This window comes from Tinamus guttatus, unplaced genomic scaffold, assembly GCF_059628265.1.
Source record: "Tinamus guttatus ecotype Peru unplaced genomic scaffold, ASM5962826v1 Tinamus_guttatus_pri_ptg000048l, whole genome shotgun sequence".
Lineage (NCBI taxonomy): Eukaryota > Metazoa > Chordata > Aves > Tinamiformes > Tinamidae > Tinamus > Tinamus guttatus.
In genome coordinates, this window is record NW_028288582.1 from 13,342,381 (window position 1) to 13,355,096 (window position 12,716).

The following is a 12,716-nucleotide window of genomic DNA, read 5'->3' on the forward strand; positions in this document are numbered from 1 at the left end:
TGCATATCACTGATTAAATATATCCTTTTTAGCATCTTTGCGAGGGATGCAAGAGGTCTTGCAGAGAAAGGCTCTTCTTGCATTTCAGAGGTGAGTGGGTGTTAGTCTTTCATTTCATTCCACTGTATGTAGTGAAAAGCTTGATTATGTGTTTAAAAAAAGGGACTTGTAAAGATTGCAATGGGGATGTTTCCTCTGCGAGTCTCCCTTCATGAGTAGAGTGTATTCCTTTAACATTCACTTCATTTTTTTTTTCTGTCAAAAATAGCTAAACTGATTTCTAAAGTTTTTCCTTTCCTTTCATTTTAAAGACAGTTGTATTGTTCTCTAGGATAAAATATGTGCTTAAAGGAGTATTCTATTCTAATCTGGAGGGGAAAAATGGTATGATGTAAAGCCTTAAGTCGTGGCTGAATGTGATAGTGTTTCTAGTAGAGTTAGTAGATTGTATACCACGCTTTTGCATTTATGTTGAGGCATTGCCATGGAGAGGCAAAGCTTGGGTAGTAAGGTAGGAAGACTGGAGAAGAAAATTATTCCTATATGCAGATGTAAAAGCACAGGCAGTGACATTCTTCAAAAAGCCTTTTTTTATTCAAAAAGCCTTGCCCAGAAGTAGCACCGTTGGGGGTGACAGTGGTTCATTCTCAAAGGTTTGCCCCTGCAAGCAGTGACTGTTTGCAGGTGAACGTGGCCCACTTCGCCCACTGGATATAGTTACAAAACAAGCAAGGCTTGACTGCAGAGCCAGCAGAAATACTGCAATCTCAATGTGCCTCCCTTTATGTTTAAACATTCTTGCAAAATCCTGTTTTATTGAGATAGGTCTAAATACTTCAATTTGTGAATTAATATGAGCAAACTTTTATGTGAGTGTAAAATCTCGGCCTTTGGGGGTATGATGGTTGTCTATCTGAGAGGCTAGGTTTGAAGGAATGCTTACCAGGCAACGCTAGAGTGAAGCCGGTACGTATTGGCCATTCCTTTCTCTGCCCATAACTATTCCTGTTTGTGTAAATATGCTTTAACACACATCTGTTTTTATAGTTCCTTAATGGTCTTAGTAGGCTTTTTACTTTAGTGTTCTTGTTCCATGTTGAAACTGAATTTTCTAGCTCCTTTTTTGTGCTTCAGTTCCTCACCCATCCCTGTTATCACAGTCTCCACTGTTTCAAAACTACTGCCCTGATCTTTGCTCACCGTTGCTGTCTGTTCATTTGCTGGCGTACCTTTTTTTTCCACTTTTCAGGTCCTAGTATTGATTTGCTTCTTCTGCTGGCTCTCTTAAAAAGCAAGGAACATAATGAACTCCAGTCTGAAGCTAATCCATTCCAGTTCAACTCCTTATCTTTCCTTATTTTTCCTTACCCTCCCACTTACTGTAGTGCTCCCATACACTCAGAATCATTCCTTGCTAATGGGCTGCCTGGAAAACTTCTGTTTTCTGAGCTTGAGAAGTGCAACTTTTTTGACTTTTTATATATAGTTTTAAACCTGTAAATGTGGGGTTGCTTTTCTAGGTAACAATGTTGATCATTTGAACTTTAAATTGAGTAAGTGATGTTTGTGCTTTAAAAAAAAAAAAAGCCTCTTGATGCTCCCTTAAATGTTGAATTTCCAAGTCTTCCAAGCAGTCAGTAGTGTCAGCTGAACACTAAAACCGTATCTAGCATCTCTTCAGGTAACCATTATAGATACCCTTCAGCTATATAGTATGCAGGGAACATTAATCTTGTAGTGATATGGAGCTTTGAAATATTTGTGTTTGCTAGCAGAATATGAATTTATGCACAAAGTGTCTTAATGTGTCCATGGGGATTAATTACATCTGCATTCCCTGTGTCTTTATGATTCTTTGTTTTTTTTTTCAAATGATACCACATGTATTAGAAACTGTCCATATTTGTTTATGTGCACATTCCAGTGTATTCATGCTTAAACTATATATTTGACCTGTCTATGGGCATTTCCTAAAATTAACTTGTACAAAAGTTTTAAGTTCAAGTACCTACCTGATGTACAGTGCATATATTTTGGAAACCTTGCTGAACAGTTGATACTGCTGCCTGTGTTTTCTGATGATATGAATTGGATTATGTCATAGAGGCCACGGAGTAGCTGATAAACAGCAGCAGCTTTATTCTGAAGTGACTGGACCAGTACTCCTAAGTTAAAATCTTCTCTTCTTCTACCGAAAATGAATGCTTGGAAAGGCCCAACCTGTTTCTGATAAATGAAGGTTGACTGAGAGGTATAAGAGAAGCCGCTGTAACAAATACCAGTCAGTCAGCAGTAGTGGTGAGAGGTGTCATACAATCCTCTGTGCCAAACTATGAACTTAATTTAGGGGAGATATCTGAATATGCATACATGAATAAATACATTTGTGTGTGTGTGTGTTTATGTATAAACTGTAATAATGAGGAGGAAAAACACTTTTTTCTTTTCTCTTTTTAAGGGCTCACAGTTTGTCTCCAACAGATCATCTGGCAGCGTTTTACTTGGCCCTGCAGCTTGCCATATCCAGACAGGTTAGTTCTGTTTTTAAAAATGCACCTTCCCATTGCCATGTGAAGATTAGAAACTCTGTCTGTCAGTGAATACCATTGAAAGTTTCTTCAGTAAAGTCCTACTTTTCCATATGCACATGTATATGCAAAAATGCTATAGATGGTCTGTGTTTTTCTCTCGCTTTCCCTGCAAAGTGTGCAAGTTTCTAGATATTTCCATATTTAGAAATATTCTTTCTGGACCCCTTCAGTGTTGTGGATTTCTCCAGATTTCTGCCACAAGTGTCCAACTTTAGGGTCCCAAATAAGGTATATGACATTCAATTCTATTTTTATAAGCATTTATTTTGCTAGATGGAAAGCAGCCAAAGGCTGTGTGTGTGTATTTTTCTTATTTGTTTGTTTTTTGTTCTTTGTTCTTTTTTCCTGTGTTTACTTTGATATTATTATCTCCACTCAGTGTAGCTGGATCTGGAGAGCGGGATTTTTGAGTCTAGGCTTGAATAATGTAGACAGTGCTTACATCTTCAGTTCTGCTAAGATATGTGCCTTTCCAAAGTACTTATAGAAAGTTTGGTTATTGTGAACAAAATTGCAAAAAAAAAAAAAAAAAAAAAAAAAAGGAGTATTTAAGGCAAGTGGAAAATCATTAAAGCTATAACAGATATCAGTTTGGTCCAACTTGTACTGTTGTTCTATTTAAGAGGTAGGATTCTACCATATATTACATGAATTTGCATAACGTGGAATGCTTTCTGTATGTCATGGTAAGCCTTTTCCTGTGTCAAGTTTGTTTTAGGAAGTAGCTTTAAGCATGGTAGTTTACATAGCTTGGGTGGCTACTTTTTACTGCTAATGAATAGCAGAGACATTGGGCTGTGTGACATGAGAGCAAAAAATATATATATATTTTTAGTAGCAGGCTATGATGTTTCAGAATTCCATATTTTTAGTGGTGTTTAATTAAAACTCCTCTTTGTAACACTTAATGTACTTACTTTATGCAAAAGCACAGGTAGCTCAAGTCATCGTGAAATAGGAAGAAGAGTTGCACAGGCAGTTTTAACTGGATGTTTAGCTAATGCATTACAATTAAAATATTTTCAGAATCATCTAGGAGTACAGCCAGCATTTGAAAAAGAATAATATTTATCTCTTAGTGAATATTTTTAAAAGGTTGAACTGTTTCGAATTTTTTTATTATTATTCTTTCATTTACCGGGGTTAATATATGGTTTTCATTTTTGCTCTTCACCATAGTGTATCACATTCATTTCAGACTTCTGAACAGTGTTTTACAAGAGTCTTTAAATTTCTGCTTGGTATCTAAGTGAATAGTTTACTTTGAACACTTTACATATATGCAGTAGAGTAACAGGAGGCACTATTTCTAATAGCAGTGCTTTCTTTTTCCTGTCTTTTTTTTTTTCTTTTTCATCAGATACCAGAAGCTTTGGGTTATGTTCGTCAGGCTCTGCAGCTACAAGGAGATGATGCCAACTCCCTTCATCTACTTGCACTCTTGCTATCAGCACAGAAACACTATCATGATGCTTTGAATATCATTGATATGGCCTTGAGTGAATACCCAGAAAACTTTATGTGAGTGAATATCATGTTTGCTTTCTTCACTTTCTCTCATATTTATTTTTTTGAGACCCTCATCCCATTAATTTGCAGAGAAGATGGATTTGAATATTTGTCTCGACTTCTCTCCCTGTCCCTGCCACCCAAGGCTGTTACTCTTGCCTTTTTATTGCAGCTTTGTTTTTTAGTAATGGCTCCTTAAATAACAAGGTATTGGTTTTGGAAGAGAAGATGGTAGGGCTGGGTAGCTGAGCTTATTTTCTGTTTTTCTACATAATATTTGTTTAGATAATTTCTTCCTGTTACATATGTTACATTCACTTTAGTGTATTTTTGTCTTAAGTTTTCAGGAGGTATTCTAGAAAGGATAAACAATGCTTTACTTTTAGCTACGAAAAAGTCCCATTCTGTCCTGGGATAACTTTCTGCTTATTTTATGGAATCTATTATGTAAAATACATCACAACAGAAAATCTCCTATTTTCCCTGTATAATAACTGGTCATCTGAATCAGCTGATGGATAAGAAAATAAGTGAAAGGAGGAGAAGCCTGTGTTTGATAGATGTTCTTTTGTTGTTTAAGAAAAATCATTCTTTATGTTTATTCTTCATGTTAACTGTATCTGAAAATATATTTGGCTTTCATACGTCTCTAAGTGGACCTATAAATATGTTTTAAGTTTGCTTTATGTTCTTAGGAAACTAATCAAACACTTCAGGCTGACACATCTCCCATGCAGAGACAGCTTCCATTAACTTCAAGGAGAGAAGCAATGTCCTATACCGATAAGCCAGTTTTATTGACAGTCACTGAAATCATAATTCTTGGTCCTGCAGACATCCTGACTTTTTTTTTTTTTTTTTTTTTTAAGTATTTCATACTTGATTTTGAAATGACTGGCTTTTATCATGCGTTTTGATTATATCGGCATATCAGAAAAATACAATTTCTTTAAAAATTACTTTAAGAATATGATTTCTTTAAGAATTACTAGTTTGAAAATAGGGATTATAGTGTTGATTTTTTCCTGTTCTTGACCTTTCATGCCTCCTTTTCAGTGTACGTGTAAAATGTACTTGCTTTCTTTTCTCATACCTTTAACCAGGATCTTGATTTGTCGCATTTCTCCTGAGGATATCTTCTGTGATCTGCACCCAGTGCAGTGTAACTGCCTTTTGTGGCCTTTCACTGTTTGACATCTCCCAGGTTGTCCTCACATGTACATGTTTGTTCTTGTTACACGCGTCCACTTGGACTTCATGATTTCAGAACTCTCTAGTCATTTATCTCCCAGACCTGACTGCTGATCTCTGTTGTTTGGGAGGCAAGCAAAGTATCAGCTAGCTAGTTTTATACCCTACCAGTGTTGAAAACGGCTGAGATCCAAACACTGTGGACTGTTTCCTTCTCTGTTCTTCGTTCATCTCCTGCCACTGCTGAATAGCAATGCAGACTAGCTGAATAGCAATGCAGACTAGCTGCAGACTGCAGAATAGCAATGCAGACTAGCTAATATTCTAGAAGAAATATTTCTGAAATGGCAGTTCTCTCTATCTTAAGAGAGCAAAGGATCATCAAGTAAAATATTTAAGATGACTCTTGTGACTATTTGGGATGTATTTGGGCTTTTTTTTTTTTTTTTCCCAAATATGGCTCATGGTACAGATCAGGGAACTTGAGGAATATCTTGGCAGAAGGAGTGGCCATCAGAGGCGACAGCAGTTTCTAAGCAATCCCAGGTGAAAGGCAGCTGTGTACTTCTAGGCAGTCTTGTAGAGCACATGATTCTGTCTTCAGTGTTGTCAGGTTGCTTCTGGTTCTCCCAGATGACTGAGATTCCTTGTGTGTGCTCTCTGCTGTTGTCATTGACAGACACGCATACTTGGTCTGTAAAGTAAATTTGTACTGATTCCTTCTTGTAACTGGATTATATTTGCAAAGTTTTACCATCAAGTTCTCAAGTCTGCAATGTGTCCCGGTGCACTTTATCTGATAACCTTGAAATGGTTGGCAATGTGCATATATATGAAATGCAATACACAAGTGCTTTGTGTATTGTTTATTCTGCTTTTTTATCCTGCAACTTCTATAAAAGTACAGTTTCATTGCCTTTTCCCAGCAGACTGGAAAGAGATCCTTTTGCATTCTGTTCAAGTTTGCTCGTTTTTAGGCATACTGAAACACTTGATTGTCTGCCTGTGTTGTTTTATTGGCTTTGCTAAACATTTCAAATGTCATCCTGTTTTTATCTTTTATCTTTCAGTTATATCTGCAAGCACAGTAAAGCTAAATAGTACATGACTTGGTATCTTCTGTATTTCTGTCAGAATCCATTACTTCAGTTTTATGCAAAACAATACTTTGGTAGCTTACAGTGTGATAAATCTCTTTCCTTGGAAAATACTGAAATAAAATATAGGGCTTTGAATTTGTGCCATTTCTTATTTCTTTTAATGCTATCCTTATCTAATTTCTCTGTATGCTGCATTTGCTTTGTTGCACTGAGTGTTGTCCTACTCTTGCAGAACATGTTCTTTTTGTTTTGCTTTTCCTGGTGAAGTCTATCTAAATTTTCAGAAGCGTCTAAAGCTATATTTTTATAAAATGGCAGGCGTAGCAAGGAAGCTGCAGAACATGTTGTGAGGCATACTGAGAAATGGATGCTTTCCAGCACTCTTCCAGTGTGGTCAATTAGTAAATGTGTTACCTACCAGTTTTTAGTCTTTTACTATCTGATGCATTCCTAGGCTTGTTTCACTTTAAATATTAGAAGCGTCTTGCAAGTATACCTTCAGATTTCCAATTATTAACTTTTTTGCACCATACAGTTAGAACACTGCTAATCAATCATAAATAAAATAAAAATCAGGTAATGATTTTGCCACATGCACCTCTGGGCAAGTTAAGTAGAAAGAAATTCCCCATTCAAAGGAGCAGAATAAATAAGTGAGCATACAGTTAGCAGCAAGGTATAGCTTTCACTTGAAATAATGAGTTCATTGTTCTGCCTTTGTTCATTACACTGGCAGCATAAACATGCAATATGCTTGGAGCCTAATGGAGTAAGGGGGAAAGCTGTTGGGGAAAATCTAAAAACTTGTAAAAGTGAAATAGGTGTGTACTAATGTTTGCCAGAAATAATAAAAGTGCAGGATACTTGCTGAATATCTAGGGTACTGTCAGTTCAGGCTTTTTATAGATTTAAAATCCTAGATTGTAACCACTCTCTATAGAAAAAGCTAACCGTATTTCTCACAGCAATACAATCAGCTCAATTGTGAGTACAATTTAACTTCTACAGCCTCCTGGAATGTGTGAGTACTTCATTCAATGACAGGAAGATGTCCTAGACATAAGATTACTGAGAAAGGTTAAGAGCCTGCATCAGAAAATCAGAATAGTTAATCTCACTCAAATTATGCTGCACTGGAATTCATCTAAAATTACATGTTTTTTCCTCAGTTTCATTAGATTGCTTGCTGCTGAAGTGCAAAGTTCAGTTCCCCTTCTGCTTTTTGGATCCACAGTTTATTCAACTCAGAAAAGCCCTAGTCATCAAACTATGTGGTAGACTAGACAGGCTTGAAAGTGTGTTCAGGGTGATGCGAGCTAGTTGCCGTTGTTACTTTAATGTTCAAGGCTGCTTTTCCTCCCTCTGATTATTTCCATCAGCATCTACTAGAAAGCTGTGCTTGTGGTAACTACATCTTTGTAGTGAAACTTTAGTGATGGTGAAAGAATTTTCAGAGTTCATGTTATTAGGAACATGCAAGATAACAGTTGTACTTATCACTTATTTCAATGCAGTACTGAGATATGCATATTTCTAGTCTAAAGTTAACTATTTTCTCATTCTGTTGCGAAAATATTGAATTAAACTTGGATCTATGCTGTTGCTAGTTGGAAGAGAAAAGCCAACATTAGACACTCTGTGTCGGTAATGAATATACTGATTAAGTACACGAATGGGGATTAACTAACTAAGTGGGAGTACTGTTTTCTAAATTGAGAAGAGAACTCCAATCCTGCAATTGCAAAAAGTTTTCTACCCTCTTACAGCCTGAGAGCTTTCATCATGAAGCTTTGCAGTGGCTTGTTTTGAACAAAAATACTCTTTTGATGAGTGTAATTTTAAAGTTTAATGCTGTGGGGGGTGGAAAAAAAAGATTGAGAAATGAGCAAGAGTTGATTCACGTTGGGCTTTTTCTTGTGCAGTACAGATAGATGTGAGGTTAACCGAGAAGTCATTGCTTAAACTTCATCTTTCATTACTTTTTGCTATCTTTTTATTTACTGGTTTTGAGGTAACCATTTCTTAGTGGTCCCGAACTTTTGCATAGTATGGAATCCTGAAATAATACTTTTGTTTATTCTATTTCATGTTTAGCCTCAATTAAGGAAGAGTTGGATTTCTTAATGAAATATTTTTTATATTGTCCATCTTAACTGCTTGGGCCCTTCTCCCATCCCATTATATTTCACAAGTTGGGGATCTTAAAGTATATTGCCTGAAGTCAGTATAATTATCAAAATAATAAATATTAATTGCTGTTTTTTTTTCCATCTTCTGTAAATAGAGAACTGCAAAGGATAACTGCTGAAAGGCTTTTAAAGTAGCAGAAGTAGGCAACAGCAGATGGGTTATTTGAGGAATTCAAGCATGGTGTTTTAATGTTAAGAAGTACATTTAAAAGGAAGGACATATGGTAACAGGTCATGAAGACAACTGAAGACTAAGTTCACAGTTTAAACACTTACATTTGCTGAAATGTGATGGAAATTTTTTTCTTCCAGGAATATTTCATAGAAGCATCAGGCAAATATATCATTCCACTGAAAACTATTAAACAAATATATAATTCCACTGAAAACTATTAAAGGGGTCAGGTTTTCCTTCCTGACCCCTACGGATTCTTTCTGAGCTGCAGTCGATTTGCCAGAATCACTAAGCATTTTAACCTCCCTCAGATGGTTCATTAACAAACTCGCTCTATTCTGATAGTTGTGAGGTAGGAATAACCAAAAGCTGCTTGGTGCAGGCTGCCTAGAGTGACCCATGCCAGGCATGGGTGTTTATCAGTCCCAGGGCCCCGGCCTCGCTATGCCGTTTTCCTCATCAGCCAGGTTGTGCTGCTGTGTGTGGTGATAGATAGCTCACATTTTTTATATTCTTTTGGTTAAAAAGAGTATCGGGGATCGTTCGAGAAAAGGGCAGTGATACATGGGTTGGACAAGAAGCAGTGATCTGCCAGACTTGCCAAAGTCCTGCCTTTGAAGAAGGCTGCAACCCTGTTTTGTACCGGTAAGTTTTCTCGAATAATTTTGATCTTGAGAGCAGATTAGTTTGTTCTTGAGACCAATTTTTCTGCAAGTTTTGAAGTTTCTAGTTCTTCCTCACAGAAAGCAGTATCAGTTGCTTGTGCTTCCTCCCATCCCCAATGCTGGGCTTTTTACTTTCTTATTTATTAACAGAATGATTCATTAAACAAGATGTGGTTGATAGGTAGGTATTGCTTATATAACAAATTGGTCATCAGCCTCAGGGTATTATCCCTGACTGTTACATTTGCTAGGCATGGTTAGGCAGTAGATATTTCTCTGGAACTAGATTGAAAGGGTCCCACTTTGGGCCATGAGCTGCCTGCCGCAGGGTGTGCAGAGGAAGCAAACAAAAAGTTTTCAGGTATAACTAATTTGCTCTGGCTTCAGTCAAACTTCATTATAGTTTACAATTTTACTTTTTTATAAACTCATTTATTAATTTCCTTTTGTAAGGACATTGAATAGATGGAGCACATCATATTTAAAAAGTCACAGGGCTGACTGCCCCTTTGCCTTTCCCTCACTACCTCTTCCCTGCCCCCACACCAGCCCCATCCCCCCTAAAACCAAACCAAACCAAACCAAATCCCCAAAAAAGAGCTGCTTTGTGAGCCGATAAATATGAATTTCGTAGGGAATAATATCTCAAGGGGCATGGAGGGGACCATCCAGTGCACTGGAAGGGTACCATTTAGTAGTTTCCATAGCATTCGGATGTGGAAGTGTCAAAGATTGGGTTTTGTTTGTTTGATCTGCATTGTTTTATTTCATCCATTTCTGTAAATGTGAATGGACCTTCCCACTGGGGATCTGTGCAACCACTGTTGGAGGAGATTGCCACTACTGGTATCACTACTGGTACTAGAGTCCTGAATCAGTTGCATCAAGTTTCACATCTTGCATATGCGTGCTTGGTGATTGATTGAGAAACAGTTGAGGATTTCTTTTAATGAGTTACATGCATTTATTGAGTTTTTTAAAAGACAAGACTTGGTTGATCAACCTCTCTTTGCCAGTTTTGGCAATTTAGTTGTCCGGACAATTTTATTTCTGGAGGGAAATTGGCTGGTAGAAGTAGTTGAATAATATTATCTGAATAGACATTGTTGATTATTGTATTCACTAATATGTTTTGTTATCTTACAAATGCTGTTTGGATGGCTGAAACTCATTCCTGATAGTTGACCTGAATCAAAAATCAGGAGCTGATGTGATGAATTGGGTGAGAGGAAAGTAACTTCTGTCTGCCATCAGGACCTGGTCAGAAATGTTGACCGGTCAGCAGTGTCACAGAAATTGATCAAGAAATAAGTTTTTTTTTGTTATATGTGCAGTTATGCAAAAAGTGATTTCAAGATACTTAGAGCTGTTCTTCGTGTTTTGTGATGTGCTATTTATTTTTACATCTTTTCTGACAATAAAGCTTTCCTGAGAACTCAAACGAATCATAGACTTGCTCTGTATGCAGAAGTTCACTTGGAATGGCAGTAGACATTTTAAGAATTTCTTTCTGTGCCTTATCATGATGATGAGATGTTACCACCTTGATAGAAGTGATGCACCTGAAATCAGCTAATGTATAAAGAGCACCTTTATCAAAGTATATGTGCTTCCTTTCATTGTAAATTTATGTTTGCATTCCCATCGCAGGTGAGATTTTTGTAGTTATGTTCACTTTTTTCATGTAGATATATCAGAGTTGACTAATGTATAGCTGTAAACTTTCTATCATAAGCAATGAAAGGACATCTGTCAAAGCTGGGTACTCAGCAGCAGAAGGATCAATTTTTACAGAATCTACTATACTGTAGAAGTAACTATATTTTATTTAGTTTCCCTAATAATATAGATGTTGTGAAAATATAGTTTCCAGAGGAATTCTGATTTGATTTGATCCATTATTTGCTTCTAACCATTGATTCATTATTATTATTTTTTATTTTTATTTATTCTTTACCAGATTTCTCTGCAACACTAGTGTCTTCATACTCTGATGGTAGCTACTGTAACATGGTCCCCTGGAAGCCTCCTTTTTGGTAGGAGCTCCCAGTGCTTTCTGGCCGTAGAGCACGTGCCACAGCCCTTCAGTTATCCAGCACTGTGCTGTGTCCAGTGTTTTTTAACACGTGTAAACAAGAATAGCCCTAAATATTTGCACGTTGTTTATCAGTGCTGTGGAGAATGAGCCGCTGCTTGGCTGTTGGAAAGGGCTGTTAATTGTTCTGAGCGTATTTGGTTCTTTGGAATTTTGTATTAAACTCCATGTCTGCCGGCATTCTTGCTTGCTTTTTGGTGAGTTATGTCTATGATGCATTTCCATGTTAGAACAAACTGTGCTTGTATATTGTTTTGTTTTTATTTTTTAATCTGGCTTGAGAGCTATTGAACCAGCTATTGAAGAAATTGTTTGGAAAACTTCCTACTGTGCTGTTAAAACTATCTTTCCATCAGGAGAGTACATTGCACATCAGAGTCCTGATGCATTCAAGCGGCCCTCAGTGTGGCGTGCATTCTACACATGCAGCGTACTGCCCTTCTGTTTTACCTCATTTAATTCATACAATCAATTTAGAGGATGGCAGTTTGCTGCAGATGACTGTATAAGCTATGCATGTGTAAGTTTTACATTACATAGTTAGCTTTTTGGTTCAACTCAGATCATACAAAAACAAACCACACTTGTTTTTTTAAAATCTTGTGCTCATTTCTTTAGATTGTAGTGTCTATCTTTGGTGTTACATTCTGCGTCACATTCTGTGATTTATTTTATTTTTAATCAGATTAATAAGTCGTTTTTTAGAATCGACTTTTTTAGTGCAGTGCCTTTGTAATATTTAAAGACAGAACAATTTATCTGTGCATTCCAAGTTTCTGAGTTGTGGGATATGTCAAATGAGCACTTAATTGTGAATCCAAAATGAAATATTATGTAACTCCACACAAATTTGATGTTTGCCATTTTTCTTGTATGCACTAATGAGTAACAAACTCACACTATGTTGATTATATAAAAGTTCATTCTTATATTTAAGCTATTGTATAAATTAATGTAGTTGTCAGGGAAATTAGGCTCTTGCTTGACATTTTCTGCATATTCAAGAAGGCCTTTTTATGGTGGTTATTAGCATATTTATGGGTTTCCCAGTATATTAGTTACCTTCCTACCATTCTTTTAATGACTGATTATCAAGAGAAAAAAAAAAAACTGTTATTTCAGCTGAGAATAGAAAAGCAAACTATTACAGTACAAGAGGTATCCTGTAAAGATATCCCATTTAGGTAAGACATAACACCTT

General features: G+C 36.6%; 1 protein-coding gene across 2 annotated transcripts in view; it reads left to right on the forward strand.

The window, feature by feature from the left end:
- TTC7B (tetratricopeptide repeat domain 7B) overlaps positions 1-12,716 on the forward strand; it is a 116,863-nt gene that overhangs the window by 53,296 nt on the left and 50,851 nt on the right. For both annotated transcript variants that reach the window (XM_088539729.1, XM_088539728.1), the window contains exons 13-15: positions 33-90; positions 2,459-2,531; positions 3,952-4,112. In XM_088539729.1, coding sequence (XP_088395855.1) covers positions 33-90; positions 2,459-2,531; positions 3,952-4,112 — 292 coding nt within the window. The remainder of the gene's footprint in view (positions 1-32; positions 91-2,458; positions 2,532-3,951; positions 4,113-12,716) is intronic.